General features: G+C 54.8%; 1 protein-coding gene across 6 annotated transcripts in view; it reads right to left on the bottom strand.

The window, feature by feature from the left end:
• Positions 1-18,396, bottom strand: part of OSBP2 (oxysterol binding protein 2) — a 122,238-nt gene that overhangs the window by 9,598 nt on the left and 94,244 nt on the right. For all 6 annotated transcript variants that reach the window (XR_774096.1, XM_010563348.1, XM_010563352.1 and 3 more), the window contains 4 exons: positions 5,295-5,493; positions 3,390-3,507; positions 2,619-2,685; positions 2,104-2,271 (listed from right to left, as the gene is read on the bottom strand). Coding sequence is in view for 5 of the 6 variants with exons in the window: in XM_010563348.1 (XP_010561650.1) it covers positions 2,104-2,271; positions 2,619-2,685; positions 3,390-3,507; positions 5,295-5,493 (552 nt within the window). In the remaining variant the exon portion in view is untranslated. The remainder of the gene's footprint in view (positions 1-2,103; positions 2,272-2,618; positions 2,686-3,389; positions 3,508-5,294; positions 5,494-18,396) is intronic.

Here is an 18,396-nt window from a genome sequence, read left to right as displayed (position 1 = left end):
GCTCCGCAGCTCCGTCTCAATTCACTGAGCTGCCGGCTTCTCCTGCACTCCAGGCACACGTACTACAGAGAGAGAATTTAAATGGCTATTGCACAGAGATTAAATTGCTCCCTGTTGCCTTACCACGGGCTGCTTGCTCTTAGGGTGAATCTCCCAAAGAAATGCCACGTGCAGCTGAGTTTGTGGGGTGCAAAGCATCTCCCTGCCTCTGTATCTGTACAGATACCCAGAGAGAGGAGGTAACAGCGAGTGGTTGATGCCAGGCTGAGCCCCTTCTTTACAGCCTATAGCTCTGTTGAACAGTTTACAGAGACAGCCAGATCCACTTGCCCCAGGAGGGATGGAGTAATTACATCCCCTGAGCCGGCATCAGGGGGTGCTGTGCGAGCAGAACATAACGCTCTCAGGTTTGGACTTGGCTTTAGCAGCTCCCGCAATGATTTGATTGATAGGGAAGGTATAAATTTCCTCTCTCCAGGCACCAGCAGCTGCTGGTATTTCACGTCCTGAGCTTATTTCTGTACCCATCAAGCCTTTATCTGATATTGATGCTGCTGCAGAAATGCTAACAGACGGCACTGGGCTGTATATCTTGGCTGGAAATAGCACAAAGAAGAGACAAACTCATCTCTCTTACTTGAAGAGTGTCAGGCACTGCTTTAAAAAGAGACGAAATACAATCAGTTCAGCATCCAAGCCCCTGTAACACACTCTATCCCCTTTACCCAGCAGAGGAAGAACCCCAAATATGGCTCCAGGGCTATGGTTCATGCTTTCCTGAGCTACTTCCACTCCAGTCAGTGCCACAATAACCCCCAGTCACCCCCAGCTGTTTTACAGCTCTCCCAAGCTTGACAGGACTTCACAGTTTTTGGGGAAATGGATTCCTTACGATGGTATCCAGTCCCATCCATGCTGCTTACTGGGCTGGTGAAGACCTGCTAATGAACCAGCAGCTTGGAAAGGGCTAGTTTGCTCTGAAAAAAATGGCTGTAGTTTTGGGGGAGCTTTGGTGTGGGCAGCATTTCATCTGGGTAGATGAAGCACATGGTTATTTATCTGCAAGAATTAAATGCACATCCTGCTTACCCTCTGTGGCAGCCCATGCGAGGGGGGTTCCTCCACACAGACCCCTGCCAGCAAACTGTCTGCTGACCACATGCAGGAAGCCTTCGCCCCAAGGAGCAAACCCGGCAGCACCCAGCGGTGCCGTTAATCATCCCCACGGCATCTCCTTCACCAAAAGGCTGCTCTTTGCAAGGAAAATAAAGGTACTTTGCATCCCTGGGGTAAAACGCAGCCCTGCCATGCTGTCAGTGCAGGTGGGGCTGCTCCCTGAGCATCAAGTCCCCAGGATGCATACTGGGGAAAGCATGATCAGCAACAAGGTCTCTTCTTCTAGTCCCTGGGTGAAACATTTGAATCCTCAGGGATTCAAGGTGTCCTCGTTCCCTCCTTGCTTCTGCAACAGTTGGATTTGCAGAGGACACTCGAGCAACGTCCCCTCTGCTCCAGCTCGCCCTGGGACTCGTGTGACCAAGCTGTCAGGGCTCTCCGCAGCTGGCAGAGCAGAATGGATCAGTCCCAAAGAAAGAGGCAATCCAATTCAAATAGTCCCTAACGTAACATCCACGATGTCAGAGCCATTTACCACAAAGCAACTGGCACTACAGCTCCGTGCTGCTGAGGACAGCCTCCTCCTGCCTGATGGTTCAGCTTTCTGGCTGTGCTGGCTCTCTGGCAGCAGATGGATGATTTCAAGGGGCAAATAAATTGCAGGGAAAAATATAGAGCTTAGAGTCAGCAGAGTTGAGCAGCAAGGACACATCGGTGCTGCGGAGCAGGGCCAGGGAGAAGGGTGAGGTGGTTTCAGAGGGCTCTGCCAGTGCAGAAGCCAGTTCCCCAGGACAAAGTTGGCAGCTGGTGACATGCTCTTGTCCCGCTCAGGGCTGCTAGACTACCACAGCACCTGACAGGACAACCTGGAGCCATAATCCAAGTCCTTTGCACAGCCAAGAGCCATGCCCAAACTAAACCCTCAATGCCAGCATCACAGCAGCACCCTTTCCACCAGCCCTCAGCACCTGGGACACGCTCACTTACAGGCATAGGGATCTTGGACAGCTCTTTGCCGATGCAGTTTTTCATGATGCTCCAGAGGTTAAGGCTGTAGTTGGGTTTGTCGGGGATGCGAGTCCGTCTCCTCTTCTTCGGCAGGAGATCTTTGCAAGTGGACTCATTGTAGCTGCTTTGATTTGAGCTTTCAAAGACCTGTGGAAGCAACAGAAGAAACACAGGTCTAAGCTGGACTTGCCCAGCATGACCCAAACGCTCCCAGGAGCGGCAACCGCAGCTCAGAAGACACTGCATGCCCTTGTACTGGGGAGCATCACTGGAAGCCTATTCTCCAGGGCATGGGGGAAATAATGGTGCAATTGCCCCCCAACACTTTCCTGCTTCCTGTAGGAGGGTGCTTGGAGTGGTGCTCACAGAGCAATCAACTCTGCTCTGTCCTGGAGGCATGGGAAGGACCCGGGTGGAGAGTCCCTCCAACAACCTCCTCCTCTCCTGCTCCTCTCTCCCGGTTTCATCCCTCCCGCTCTGCCCGGCCAACTCACACTGTCCTCCAGGTTCCAATCCTCAGGGTGGCCCTCGCTGGCCCCACTCAGGTTACTGCCCGAACGCCTGCGGGGAAGAAAGTACTGGCTGGTAAACACAAGAAAGGGCAGACAAGGGGAGAGAAGAGCCAGGGCTGGTGCAGCACAGCCTACACTACTCGGAGCATTTCCCTGCACCACCCCAGGGTGCTGCCAGGAAGGTAACAGGGTGATGGAGGCAATACTCAGCACGGTATGACCCAGCCTGGGGGCAGAGAGCCTCTGCTTTTGCCAGCGAGGCCAGCGAGGCCAGCGGTGTGACCGTGTTTAGACCACAGGTGTCTCCAAGCCCAGACAGATGCCCAGGGAGGTGTAAGAGCAGGTCAAGGCAGACGATGGCAAGATACTCCCTGCTTCTGCCCAATGCTCCAAGGGATCTCTCTCCAAGTCCCTGCCCAGGCTTCCCTCAAGCTCACATCAGCTGCTGGGGCAGAGGACTCAGCTTTCCCACAGCATGGGCTTGATGCCTGCCCTTCCTCACCTGCTTCATTATAGCTGGGGCCATCCTCAGCCTCACTTGCTCCAGGAATGCAAGGGCAGAGGGGTGCAGTACAGAGCCCTGGGCAGAGGCAGCCCATTTGCTGGGGGACATGCACGCAGAGTGATCCCACGGGAGAGGATGCTGCCCTCAAGCCCAAGCACAATGCCAGGCAAACGGTCTCTCCCCGCACTCACAGCAGGTTTCGCCAGGTTGCACTGTGCAACGTGTGGCCCTGGAGCGGAGGCTCGTACCTGTGATGCTTGGGGTCTGCGGTTACAGTGATAAAAGCTGGTGCATCCTCCATGGCATCAAAATACTCCGTCTCTTCATCTTCATCACTGGCCTCTCCTTTTGCAGACTGCACACTCCCTGTTGGTGCAAAGGGTTTGAGATGCTCAGGTGCTGCTGGTCCCCTTTAGAACCCATCGAGCACAAGTCTGTCCCCAGAGCCCACCCTCTTCCCACTGTATCCCCTCTAATGCTGGCTCATTTTACAGCTTGTCCCCCTCCTCTCCACCCCACTCCATGACGAGAGGATGCCATACCAATTTCCAGCTCCTAAAAGCAAGGATGTGCCCCGGCAGCGTGTGTCCAGCTCCCCAGTCCAAGCCACACAAGGCTTCCCTGCCATGCTGGGGAGCACCTTCAAAAATGTCACCAGGCTGCCTGAGCCAGACGCACGCCCAACCGTGTCTAATGCAGCTGCCCCTCCAGCACCGCCCTGTCTGCCGGGAAATCCGGTTTGGATTAGAGCAGAAAAAAAAAAGTCACGTGTTTCAGGTGATGCTCAGAGAGATTTCCCAGCCCTCGGGTTTTCCAGCCCTGCACTTATAAACATTTCTCTTCTCTGCTACGGCGGGAGAGATCGCTACAAAGCCGGGAGCAGACATTAATCGTGGTGACTTTTGAGACCCGGCGCAGCTCCCCTGCTCCTGCCCTCGCTGTGCTGCGCTCGATGGTGCAGGGCATGCAGCAGAGCTGACCACCTCTCTCGAAGCCTCCGGGCAGTACTGCTGCTCCGGCAAGAGGGATGCCGTGGGCAGTGCCAAGGCCACGTGAAGGGACCAGAGCAGCCACCCCGGCTCCAGCCACCTCGCTGCAACAGCCCGCCTGGCTCAGCTGGCTCAGTTGGCTCGGCTTTCCGGCAGGGTTCAGCGACCTCCTTCCCCACATCGTTCCCACACTCCTCCAAAGGAGCAGCATTTGGGCTGGATTTGTGCCTGTCCCTACAGCGATTTCGCCCCTGCCCTCCCCAGCTGTGCCACAGAATCATTTAGGTTGGAAAAGATCATCAAGTCCAACCGTTAACCTAATGCTGCCAGGTCCACCACTAAACCATGTCCCTAAGCACCATATCTACATGTCTTTTAAATACCCCTGGGGATGACTCAACCAATTCTCTAGGCAGCCTGTTCCAATGCTTGACAACCCTTTCGGTGAAGAAATTTTTCCTAATATGCAATCTAAATCTGCCCTGGTGCAACTTGAGGCCGTCTCCTTGAGGCCATACAAGAATGAGGGCAGTGCCTGGCATGGCCGTCACCCCCCTGCAACAGCCGCTATTCTCTCCCTTGAGTCCATATATCCTTTAAAAATAAGATAAGGCACTATTTGCAGTTTTTGGCTACCAGGCTGTAACTAATGCCTCCCGCAGGGAAGCAGATTTGGCACGAATGTGCAAAGCTGTTAGGTTTTATTGCCCGGTAACTCTTGCAAGCAGCAAACAAGGCCTGGCTGTGCCACCACCACCCCACGCAGCCGGGAACTTGGCAGTGCCAGGGGACCCTGGGCTTCCTCCAAGCACCATGGCTGCTCTCCAGCAGCCAGACATGTGCCCACCAGTGAGGGCTACAGCTACTAAAATAGCCTGGAATAGTGTAAGCGAGCTGGGGACACAGCCCTCTCCTGCATCTGTATCTTGGGGACATCCAAGTCTCCAAGCAAGGAGCAGGACAATTGGGGACGATTTATGCTGCAATGGGATCCATTATAAAAAAGAAATTACAGGCATACAGGGCATTGCCTCGTGCATCCTCCCCATCCCTGCCGACTCGCTGGGAGCAACCGAGCGGGAAGCCCCATCCAGCCCGGGGCTTCCCACAGGGCTCTGCCCCTGTAACAGCCCCGTCCCCGCTGCCCGGCCAGCCGGTGCTCACCCTTGGCGGTGCTGGTGATGCCGGTGCTACTGGAGGACAGGCCGGGAGCTCCGCGGCAGGCTCGCTCCAAGCTGTTGTGCTGCTTGGCTAACTGCTCGATGGTCTCCTCCAGCCGGATCCTCTGCTCCCGCTCATACTGCAGCATCCGTTGCCATTTTCGGCTGTGAGTTTCGGCTAAGTCCAGGAAATCGCGGCAAGCCTGGAGGGGAGGAAGGGACACATCAGCACCCGGCATGGCCCTCGCAGCCCGGGAGCTGGTCACAGAGCCAGCGCCGGCACGTGGTGACTCCAGAGCTGACTCCCCACCACTCCCCCTCCTCCTGTCCCAGGACCCCGGTTTTACAAAACACAATCCCAGAGCTTTGCACGATCCCCTGTACCCATGGGGCTAAACCCAGTTCAGTTCTGACCATCCAAACCTGAATCACCTCCGAGGAGATGGCTGCAATATAGACAACTGCCTTGACACCACGAAGCCGTCATGATGTCCTGGCTCACCATGCCCCAGCCCCGCAGCCTTTTCCTGTCCCCGTACCATCCCTGGTCCCCGGGAGCCCAGGCTGGGCTCACACAAACCTCAGCCAAGCCCAGCCCTCCGCGGATGCCCTGAGATCCCCAGCAGCCACCTCCAGCTCCGATCCTGCACATGAGGAGAAGCTGGACAGGACAAGGGTCCCCAGGGTGACAGCCGCAGACAGGAGAGGATGCTCAAGCCAGGAGCCGACGAGCCCTTTGGTCCGAGGAGGCAGAGAGGGAGGATGCCCAGCTCCTCCCCAGAGCCGCAGAGCCCAGCAGACAGCAAAGGGCCTGGCCTGGCCCCAACAACACATTTGCTGTGGCCAAAAGCCCTCTCCTCTCCACGATGGGCCCTTTTCCAGGGAACAGGACCCATCAGCTGCAGGGACACAGGCAGACGCATTCAGCCCAAGGGAAGGAGAGCTCACGGGATGCACTAAGCGATGCCTTGCACAGTGTCCCTGTCCCGTGCCACCAGGCAGGAGACAGCAGGGACACCATGTCCTAGGCTGATAGGAGAACCTCTTGGTGCAGTAACCACCGCCACAGCCGCTCTGAGACCCTCTCGGCATCGCCACGATTCCAAGCATCATCCATCCCCAGGCGTGCTGGACTCCCAGCAGGAGATTTCCGGGTGCAGGACGTCCGCTTGGGGATGGGACGCTGCCAGCTCTTGCGAGCTGCCTTTCTATTGTCTGACAAGAGAGAGACAAGCTCTCACAGCTCTATTTTTAGGTTATTTTTTTACGTTAGACTGAAACACCGAGTTCCCTCGGCTTTGCCGCTTCCTTTGCAATCAACCCCATGTGAAGCTGAGCACAGGGGCAGGGCTGCACCTCCTCCTCCCTCCCCTAAATCTCTGCAAGTTGGGATGCACTAAACTTCTTATGTTTAAAAGTAGGAAAATATGATTTTTATGGAAATTCTCTAGGAGTTTGGAGGCAGGCTGGCAACTTGCAGGCAAATTAACTGCTTTGGCTAGCTCCAACTCATCACCATACCAAGGGAGGTCCTCTTCAGATAAACGCTGGCCTGAAAAACTCAAAACTATTCAAAAAGACTAAAGCCAGCTTCCATGACCTGGCCTGGTTTTACCAGGATTTGTCCAAGAAAAGCTCCAATTCATCAGTTCTTCATCAAACCTCTCCTTTGGATGGGAGCAGGTTTTAAGTCTCATCCAGGGAAGGAAGTTTTTCCTTTAATAATATCAGAAACAAATCACCAGGGAAGTGAAACAAAGCATCAGGTTTTCATATTTTAGGTGAAGAAGCACAAAGCAGAGGGAACCAATATCCCATGATAAGAAACAAAAATGCAGGGGTAGGCATGCATGCCTTCGGTGATGTCCTGAACACTGCCATATCCCCCAGGACCTCACCACCACCCCCAGCCTCACCTCGAGGAGCTCCCCCAGTCGTGGGAAGACACAGGAACCAAACTCAGATCAGATACATGAAGGACAAACACAATGAGTTTGGGTCTGTCCTTTGGGGGAAAAAAATAAAAATCAGTGTAACCCATCATATTTAAAAAGATGTTTTGCTTTGTATTCATCTCTACTCTCTCCTGCTTCTTAATACCTGCAGCATGGAAGGACCTGACCCTGCGTTTGTGTTATCTCCATCCCTGATCACTCCTGCCTGCTCTCACTGTGCAGAGCTCAGTCCACAGGTGGATTTCTGCAGCATCAGTCCCAGCATCAAACTGGCCAGGGTGAATTTAAACCCACAGACCATGCTCTTGCAAACCTGCTATTTTTTCCAGTGCAGATGGGTATAATGCAAGTGTCCCAAGGGTGAGCTCCAACATACATCAGTCTTCAGTATCATTAAGGCTCTCTAATAAGATGCAATCACATGCGGTTCTGCTAGGCAGAAACAATTTAGCCAAAAAGCATCTGCAAGCTCCGAATGTGGGTTTGTCCTATGGTGTCGGCTTCTCAGCCTCTGGATTGCTATTTGTGGCCATCAGCAGCTCTAGGAAGCAACTCAGCAGCGCTGCCACAGCAATAGAGATACCTGCCTGCCCGAGCTCAAATATTCCCCAGCAAGCACCACATGGCAATGGCATTAAGGCTGTATGATTAGCCAGAAGAGCAGGTGGAAATGACCCCGGGAAAGGAGAGGGGCAGAGCCCTTTGCAAATAAATCCTCAGCGCCACGATGGGCAACATGGCTCCTGCGAGCTTGGAGCAACGCAGCAGGTCCCCCCGCTTTGCTGTTTCTCTGACTGCAGGCAGGGAGGTGTCAGGGTCCTGTCCCCCCAAATTCCTTGCTGTGCACCTATCCTAACTCCCCCCCCCCCAGCCCAAACAGGGACCACCCAGCTCCTCCTCACATGAGCCACAGACCCCACGGGGCTGCGTGGATGGGTGCAGGGAGATGTGGGACCGAAGATTTTCAGGGTGCTTCGCACCGCGTTTTCACCTCGTTCTCTGGAAACAACTCAGCTCCTCTCCCCACCCCAAAAAGTCCTGTTGACAGGCACCCACAGCCACAAAGCCCACGGGCAGACCCTGCCCTGATGCCTTCATACCCAGCATCAAGCTGAAGCCTCCTGCCAGTTAAAACTAACCCATGCCCCAACCTGGCATGCTGGCTTCTTTTATTACGCTGATGCATTGCGATTAAGAGGATGGAAACACAAGGGCAAGTAATGAGATAGCGGCCGTGACCTTCCTGGCCCGGCAAAGCTCATTATCTGCTCCGAAGGTCCCTCTCCGCAGGCAGCCCACACGCAGCGGGCACAGATATACCCATTTTGGCGCAGCTCGCTGGCACCAAGGATGGAAGTTGCTGGCTGTCCCCGGCTCAGGGGGCTGAGCTCTTTAAAACGATGCGCTAGGAGATCACCTGTAATTATCCTACTGCAATTAAACACAGTTTGTAAGGTATAATGGTAAATTAGGGGAAAAGGAGGTAATCAGAGGAGCCACGCGAAGGCAGCCCTCCAGTGCGTCACCAGGCAGCTGGGAGCCGTGGGATGCGGAGGAGAAATCACTCGATCACTTGACAGGAATCAACATACTAAATAAAAATCACAGCAGATAAAACCTCAGGTCCTCCCATCCCAAGGCTGCCAAGCTTCGTGAAGGATCTGTGCTGTATCCCAAATGGAAATCCACACCGACAAGCTTCATTTATAGCCATAACAAAAAAAAAACCAAAACAAAAAAAAAAAATCCAAGTGATGGAGAAGTGGCCATCAGCATTACATACTTTCTCCACTGAGCACGGGGAGGTTTTGGGAAGATGACTGGGATGGTCCTCGCATGGCCCCAGACCCTGCCAGAGGCAGTGGTACCAAGCAGCAGGTCAGGACAATGCTTGTTTCTGACAGCATCCCACAACTTGTGTCCGTGTGGATTTAGGGGCCGGCTGGGGTATGTACAGGGTTTATTCCCTGTTTTCAAAAGACTGCTGGGCCACCTTTCTGCAGCCGCTTCCTCTGTAATTCGGACACACTGGCAAAGGACCCTGCCCGTGGCCTGATCCAAACCACAGCACTCACGAAGCATCCGGATCAACCGCAGGCAAGCGTCACGTTTGCTCATTGGAAGACAAGCGATGCCGAGGGTGGCAACAGGAGAACATCCTGCAAGAAAGATCCCCCAAGCCCAGCTCCCCAGCTGCCAGCAGCAGCCAAGCAAATTAAAATTATTTATTTGGCTTTATACCTCCTACAGCCAGACAGCGCAAAGTTGCACAGGGATGCTCTCTGGAGGTGAGACTAGCACTCAACAGGGCTCAGGGTGTATTTTTCTGTTGCCAGAGCTCATTCCTGAGCCAAAACCCGCCCCAGACTCCCAGTACGAAGCGGGGGCAGCACCACAGCACCAGCCCACGAGCTCCCTGGGGCTGCAGGGAGCCGGGGGCGAGTAGCTCAGACATGATAATCTCCCATGGAGAGGTCGATATCAAAGGGAAATGAATTCCAGCCCTTATCTCAGGCTCAGCTGTCTGGTTTTCCTCAATACCTACGGCTGCTCGCATGGTCCTCGAGGAGCCAGGTCTCAGCCCAAGAGGTCTCAGCCACGTCTCGGCTCCATCCAGGCTCACCGCCCGGCAGGGAGCCCCAGCCCCTTCGACGGCTCGAACAAACCCCCGGCTCAGCCGAGGCTGTTTTGGCCATCCCCACCTTTGCCAATGACAAACCAAGACCAGACCAGCAGCCGTTGCTTTTCGGCGTTTGCTCACACGGCACCAGCTGGATCGAGGAGCCGCGATGACCCTTCCCGGAGACAAAGAAACGGGCGCATCAAACACGGCCGCAGTCTGACAGCCTCCGAGGCCGTGTCCTCCCCAGCTGTCAGCAGCGGTAATTAAAACACCGCTGGCTGCTGCCTTCCACCGAAGGACATGGCACGACTTACTTCTGGTTACAGCTGCAAAAATCCAGAGAGCTGCACCTTCCCCTTGGACATACCTTCCTCTTCCAGCAAAACCCCTCACAACATGCTGTCCCCATCCCCGTGAGATGCAGGATGGAGCCCCTGGATGCATGGCACCGGAGCCGGCACACCAGCATGCCGCTGCTGCTCCGCGTGGTGGGGGGACACCGGCGAGGCCAGGACGCCGCTCCCAGAGGAAACAAATCCAGAAGGAAACCATTCACGAGGCTCCGCCAGGACCAGTCGGCCAGGTTCCCTGCTCTGGGCTGGGACAGCTTCGCCACCGGTCTCGGTGACGTCCATCACCAAGATGCTTTTCCAGCTGGCTGAGCACCACCAGCTCCCAGGGCTGTTTGGTGCCGCTGTAGAGCAAAAAAATGTGGCCGGGAAAACAGTCCTGGAAGAGAGGGGAGCGAAGGCAAGTGAGAGACAGGGTTGGAAAGGGGGATGCCTTGCCAGGTATAGGTTTGGGAGGTGATGGCGAGATCCTGAGCAGCGAGTGGCCGTGCGGGGAAGGAAGAGCAACGTTCACTGAGTGCAATAGCCGGAGCAGGAGGCGGCACGACGGTAGGATGCTCTCTACATGCCTTCCCCAACGCAGAGCTGCAGCAGAAGCTGGGACTAGCAGCAGGAGAAGCCCCAGAGCTGCGGCTTCAAAGCCCAGATCCTGCCACCAGCAACCCCAGTGCAGGATTTGCAACAGCCCACACCCAGTCGCTCAGGATCAGGCCCGCAGGTGACACCAGTGTGCTCCCAGCAGCACAAGAGGCACATGAAATACCTGCTCTAGGATTTTCCAAAACCAGTCAGGCTCTGCAGTCCCTGGGACGGGGCTTTCCCAAGCTCGGTGCCCAGCACCCCGATTTTTGATTGCTCCTCTGCAAATGGGTGAAACAAGTCAGGCCATCGGCCATTGCTGCTTGCACCCCGAACGGCAGCACCCAGCTCGCACCAGCTATGGGCTGGCAGGTAGCTGGGGATCCCGGGGTGCTCTGTGAAGCTCCCATTAATGCAGGGGGGGCTGGCAGACAACTGTGCACAGCCCAGGGCAGGATGCAACCCTTGGGCTCTTGAGTGTCAGCTGCCATACACCATTAGCAGACATCTGCTCAGCACCACGGGCATCCCGGCAAGGCAGAGCAAGTATAAGTGCAAAGAGGCATCTCCCCACCGCCCTCCTACTGGTTTTCTTGGATGTTTGCAAGCAAGAATTGCAAATCCGCTCTCTGCAAAGCAGCACGGGAGGCTCAGGCACTGCTGCTGTTGCAAGGACCCAGCAGCTGCCGGACTCCCAACAGCCACCATGCCACTTTGGTGCAGGGTGCAAGCAAAACAGGGAGCAGATTCCCATCTCTGCACAAGTCGTCCTAAATCTCAGCCACTGCGACTGCAAAAGCTTTTTGAAATGCAGCTGCTGGGGAGCCCTTATGCAGCACCGGTGTTGCGTGGGTCCGTCCTCCCTGATGGGGACCCCGTGAAGGGGACCAAGAGCTGGGAGACTCCCAAGGGACCCCAATCCTGAGGGTTTGTCTCTTCTCAGGGAAGGATCCAGCCCAGACAGAAGAGGTGGAAGTGCAGTCTTCTAGACCTTCTGCTTCACCGCTCACATGCATCGCCACTTCCCACCTCCATCGGCGGGTTGTGTCACGTCGTCCCCAACAGCAACAGATCTTGCAAACCACACAGGATAAAGGCAGGCAGCTGTTTTCGGCAGCAGCAATCCTCCCTCTGTGGCCAGCCAAGGAGCAAAGGGATGGCCTCTGCCAGTAACACTGGAGGGACGCAAGTGGCTGCCTTGGGCCAGTCTTGGCACAGATTAAGGTGAGGGCAGGGGACACGAACCTGGCTGAAACTCCCGCATCCCAGGTCATCAGTCATTCATTTCATTAATCCTCCCCCTTCAAAGGTGAAAACAATTGCAGTCGCTGAGTAGGAGCAATGCCTCAAAATCCAGCTTATAAAACCCTTACAGAGTGGTGGGTAAATTTAGTTACAGCTGAACCTGATCTGGGTTGTAAGCAAGACACAGCCGCAAATCCACGTTACGCTGGCGCAGGGACACGGGCCATCCTCGCAAAGCTCAGCAGGCAAGGGGCTCCTTAATGAACATCCCACAAAGGAGAGTGCAGTCCCAATTTGCAGGATGAAAGCAAAAGAAAAGCAATTCCCCAGCAAGTTATATGGCTGTGGTGTTAAGGCTACACCCATCTAAAGATACAGCCTTCGTATAGATATCCCCATCGCCATCTGCAGAATTTACTCACCCCCCAGTTTCTCTGCAGCACGAGGAAGACCAAGTCACACCCCATATGCCCACATCCTGCAGAGCCATCGCTGCTGTGATGCAGCTGCTGCTTTTAGCAGTGCCTGGATGCCCGTGGGATTCGGGCAGTGCCAACATTTGCTCCGGTCCTGCACAACGGGGCTGCTCCTACCCCCAGCCCAGCCAGGCAGGGACGGGGCACAGCGGTGCTGTGTGTGCAGGGTTTTGGGAAGCCACCCACTGACAACCTGGAGCAGGGTCCATCACGAGGGAAGTCGGCTGCTTTCAGTGCCTCCTGGAGAAAAAGGCAGTTTCCCTCTCCCATCCTACCCTGCCTGCACAAAATTTACCCGCTGCCTTCCTCAAAGGTCTCCCCATGACCAACACTCCAGCAAGTAGGAGGAGATGGACCAGCAGAGGATGCTGTTCCCACCTCCACGCAGCATCCCACCCCACCGGGAGACTGGCTTTAATCCTCCAGCACCCCAGCTGCTGCCTCCCCACACACAGAGGAGACGGCGGGGTACAGGAGGTGGCACAACGTGCCACAGCTTTTGCCACAGGGCCAGAGCTGGACGGAGTCCCAAAGTCCAATCGCCTGCGTTGCAGCCCAGAGGCCATACCGTTTCTCAGCATCATCGCGATGCAGAGTCACAGTTGGAGAGCAGCAGCCAAGATGCTCTCTGGCTCCACAAGTAAGCTTGTTTGAAAATAACTAAGACAAAGGTAAGGTTAAGAGGCAGAGCTGCTTAGTCACACCTGAACATCCCAGCCAGTGCTTACCCCTCATCGTCTTGCAATTCTAGCAGATCACCCGCAATTAAAGAAAAAGGCAAGCTCCATCCATCTGCAGTACAGGCACAAGGTCCTGGGGAAGCCCCGCGATACCTGCAACTGGGTGGCAGGAGGGACAGAGGTTGTTTCTCCTCCTCTCCTTGGCTGGAACAAGTTGTTGTAGCAGGTCCTAATCCAGCATTGGATGGTGGAGGTGTAAATCACCATCAAGACAAGGAGGCACAGCTAAGGCAGCCAAAAGAGCGTGTTTTTATGGAAAAACACCACCAAGGCTCCTGCAGATTCCCCTGGAGAAAGAGGCAAGGTGCCATCAAGATCCTGCTGGGGAGCAGGAGGCAAGACGTGGTGCCACCAACTCCATGGTCTGTCCCTGTGCCCAGCAGCCGCCACAGCGATGGGCAGATTTAGCACCTTTCACATTTGTCACGGCAAATATAGCAGATTTCACAGCTTGTTGCAAGCTAATAGGAACACCATTAACAGCCTGCCAATTATTTATGCAGCTGAAAACGATCACCCGAGGTCACCTGCATCCTGCTAAGGTGGTGGTGTCACACACTGCAGAGTGGCAGTGCTCCTGGTTCCTCAACGGGAGCAAACAGTCAAAATTAGATAGATACAGGGAATAAGAGATAAGATTAATTAGCTTGAAAGTGTAAACGATCACATCAAGGTATACCAGATTTCTGCCCAGGGGTCTGAACCACGGGGGATGACAACCTCTCAGGAAGTCCTAGCAAGGCCAAGCATTTCACCACCTCCAACATGATGCTGATGGATGCCGAGGGAACGCACTCAAACCTGCAGTCCCACCTGCCCCAAGCATCCCAGAGGAAGAGCCCTGCGAATCTTAGCTTTGGGGAGGAAAAAACCTACCAGGGAAGCATTCGCTGTTCTGGGAGTGACGTCTCCTGCTCCTCAACCAGACCCTTCCTTTGCCTGCGTGGGACAAGGACCACTTCATCGCCCAGGAGTGACACGAAAAGAAGGCAACCACCAGATGCATTCAATCATCTCTTTTTCAATGGTGAATTATTACAGCAAGAGCCGTCACTTCATTCATCAGGGGAAAGAGTGCCTGGCTGTTTTGCATGCGTCTGGTGCTGCAGAGATAAGTGCTCCCTTCCTTCCTGGAGTCATCAAAACCCTGGGACACATCTGCGCTGCTGCTTACTGCAAAACAGCCCCCCAAGGGAAGGGCGATTTCTGATCCTCTTTTTAGCTCTGAACACATTCACACCATGTCAGCACTCCAGGCGCGTGGCACAGCATAAAAATGAGCCGTTTGGATTCAGAGCGGTGAGATACACAGAGCATTTGCACCAAAAGGGGGTTAATTTGTCCTTCCCCCCCACCAAAATACTCTGAGCAGAAAGCAAAAGAGAAAATATAAGGATGAAGCCAGCTTGAATCCCAAATGATCTCGCGTAAACAGTCGGATCGCAATGAGGCGCGGTTTTGAGTGCAGTCATCTGCCACAACAGCGATGGTACCCACAGCCATGCCGGTGGCCCAAGGCCAGGCTGGCTGGACACCACCAGAAGCAGCAGCACAGGGAAACATCCAGATCAACACAGACTGCTTAAATAACAGCAAATCTGTCCCAAATCCTTGGAGTGACCCCCAGCCGGCTCACAAGCATCCCAGCTGCCTGAAGCAGGAGGATGCAGGCACAGTAAGAGCTGCTTCTCCCTGGGGCAGGGCTGGTGGCAAGAGGAGAGCCTAAAAGAAGGTGCTGGGCTGAGTCTCACCAGGTCACAACACCATGAAAAAATAAGGAGGTATTGCATAAAAACCTGTGAGAACAGTAGGTGTGAGTTGGACACCAAAAATCATCCCACTCCCTATTGCCTTTCTTTCCACACTTTTAAGTGTTACATTGGAAGGAGCTTTACATCCAGGCAAAATAGGTGCTACAGAAATGCACGGACATGGAAAAGCTCATCAGTGCCCCAAGGGGGACTGGGAAGACAGCAGAGCAGAGCAGGCTCCAGCTCATCTCTTGGTGACCTGCAGCACGCACCCCACACTGCCAATGTCAGCATCTCAGCAAGACCCCCAACACTCACCCAAGGTGCTCCCAAAACCGCTGATGGTCCAGTTCCAGGTGGCACGTTGTGCCCCAGAAGTGCCCATTTCTCTCTGGGGACTGCGGATTCCCCGAGAGTCAGAGACATCCAAGACGGAGACATCTACACTTGGCTGGGAGTTGGAGTTGGTCTCATGGCTGTGTCTCTGGGAGTTTTGTTTTGTTACCTTACCGTGTTATTTTGGGCCATCTGCCTAAATGCCACAAAGACACCAGCGTTCCCTGCCACGAGGCAGGCTCAGCACTGCTTAGGCAACCAAACACACCTTGCCCAGGGTGTAGCTCTTCAAAGAGGACCTCACACCGCGTCCAAAGAACCAGAGGCAGTCCAGGGCCAGCACTGGCACGACGGCCAGACTCTGCCTGCAGCAAGCACCATTACAGACATGTAATCCACCCCATGCAATAAAGAGAGGATTAGTGTGAAATGGTGGCAAATCCACCAGCCCGGCTGTGTTAACAGGCTCTAATCCCATACCCACGCAGTCTTTATGTAGACTGCCGAATTCATCATCATCGCGTACTCGGCACAATAAAAGGAAATTTTCATCGTGGCTCTGTGAAGCAGAATAAGCCAACGCTGCCCAAGGGTTACAGACCAAAGCAATGCCAGCTAGGAGCTGTGGTGATGCCAGCTGGGAGCTGTGGCCCAGGAAAGACGCAGGGTCTGGTTTCCAAAGCATCGCGCTCCGGTGGAAAAACAACTACGGCATTTGCTGGATGCTTCGGCGTGCCAGCATCACTGGCCACTTCCACCCCAAACCTCGCTGAGCAGTGCACCGCAGTCTCCACTGGCCGTGCCGGAGAGTTTGTCAGGGCATCGCAGCATGCCAAGGACGCGCCGGGACCAGTAGAGAAGATGCACAGGGAGCTGAGACTTCATGCTGGGACCTCCTGCTGCAGAGTGGCCGGCCCAGAACTGTGCCCTTGCAGGGTGTCACTGCTCTCCTTCAGCAACACTCATGTCTTCGGCTTTTCCTTTTGACGCTCTTACCCACCCGGCCAGCAGCAGGGCCTCTCCACTGCCACGTGTGCCAAAAATCACCTCCCTGGGAAGCTCCCAGCATTGGCTCTTCCCCCATGGGGAGGTACTTCAAAGCAGGTGCTGCTCTTCTTTTCCTCTTCGCTTGCCCAAACCACCGAAAACCACCGCAGCAGCATGGAGACCCTCACAGGAGTCTGCAAAGCAGAAGAGCCAACACCACGAGAGCAGCCAGTCTCCAATTTTAGCGTACCTGGAGACCTGATCCTGGCTCTGGTGTGCTCAGAGAGCTCTGTCCTGCAAACGGCTCTCACAAAGAGAGACTTAATAAGGCTCTTGCTAGCTGCTTCTTTTCTCATCTGCCCAACGGAGCGAACCCCAGGCTGGAAAAGCATCTGTCCCCAGCCACACGGCGGATGGCTGCAGTGGCAGCGAGCAGCTGGCATTGCCCACGGGCAGCTCCAACCCTGGGATCTGGAGGAAGCTGCTTCAGTTCGTACCTCCGTTTCAGCCTCATGCAATGCCTCTGCAATCCACTCTGCTGTACGAGAGGTGCTGCAGGAGCAGGGGTTGCCGTTAGCAGCTTGTCTGGCAGCAGCACCCCTCTATCCTACTCATCTCCTGGTGCCGTAAATTCTTCCTGAGTAAATCCATGGAAAAAGCAGTGCTGGATTTCAATGCCTTCTCCTTCGAGAGATGCTGGAGGAAGAAGCCGGAGAGAAGCATCTCCGTGCATCAGCCCGGGCAAGAGGCAAACACAACACTTGTGATACCAGGGGCAGAACCCCAGAAGGGATTAACCCAGCGATACATTGCTATTTGCCCTCCCCGTATCCGCATCCCACCCCAAGGTGCAATAACCACCAGGCACAGACATGTGGTAGCTGCCCGTGTGCGGCAGGCAGCTGCCAGAGGATCGCACGAGGTACGGGCAGGGCTCACCTGGTTACAGCGCTGCGTTTTGACATCAGAAGCAACGCCTGGCTGGGCTGTCTCACGGTTCAGCAGAGCTGCTGATTTAACATCAGGCATTGCTGACAGTGCAATCCCCATCTCCGACGTGCTAAGCCCACCGACATGTAGCCCTGCTGATCCAGCAACTGCCTGGGCAGAAATGCTCGAAACCCTCCTCTGAAGCTGCAAGAGAAAAGTTATCGCTCTCGGCCAAAAAAAACAGGAGGGCAGAGCTGCGAGAGCATCCTCGCGTGCTGGTGACAGACGTGTCCCCCATCTTCTTGCATGAGGCTCCGAGGGGAGCCCCAGGACAAGAGTCTGAAGCCTCCCAGGCATCAGAGGAACACAATGAGGAGGAGGAGGAGGAGGAAGACGTGGCAGCAGCAGTGAAGAGGCGAGAAGCCCCCAGGCACGGTGAGGATGAAGCAAGTTGCTTGCAGGAGCACCAGCCGAAAGCCCTGGCTGGCACAGAGGCCCCATGGACACACGCCAGGTCCGAGCACCCACACACTTGATATAATCTAGCTGGAAGGACTCAGCAACCACGGGGAATGATGATGATGATGATGAGGGGAACCAGAAGAAGGCACTGCCTGTCTGGACAGATCTAATCAAAGATACCCTCACACCTCTAAATTAAAAAAAGCAATAAAGGATGCTCCAGGGAAACTTGCAGCAGCTCTGAGTGCAGGGGCTGGGCTCCGCACCTCTGCTCCCCTGGACCCCAGCCCCGCTCTGGCAGCCGTGCAGGCAGAGACGGATCCCAGAGAGACACCCGTCACCCTCCACCACCTCCCCCAGTTAACAGCAAAGCACCCACCAGTTATTTATTCATCAGTGCGGCGCATCCACAGCAAAAACGCCCAGGACTCACAGACCCCTCGCTGCAGCCTTCTCATCCGATGAGGATTAGGGTTGGGTTAGAGATTTAATCCCAAAGCCGGGGGTTTTCTGGGTCGGTGACATGGTTTTCAATGCGCCGATTAATGCGTGTGTCATTAGTGCAGCACAGATAATTAACACAGACTGTTACATGCAAGAACAAGCTCCTCCTGCATGATCACCATTGCAATAGTCACAGGGAAAAGAAACCCAGCCCCCCTGATTTTAGGT

The sequence above is a fragment of the Haliaeetus leucocephalus genome, unplaced genomic scaffold, assembly GCF_000737465.1.
Source record: "Haliaeetus leucocephalus isolate CR32 unplaced genomic scaffold, Haliaeetus_leucocephalus-4.0 Scaffold165, whole genome shotgun sequence".
NCBI lineage: Eukaryota > Metazoa > Chordata > Aves > Accipitriformes > Accipitridae > Haliaeetus > Haliaeetus leucocephalus.
The sequence above is the reverse complement of the archived record's forward strand: the minus strand, read 5'-3'. Positions and strand labels throughout refer to the sequence as shown.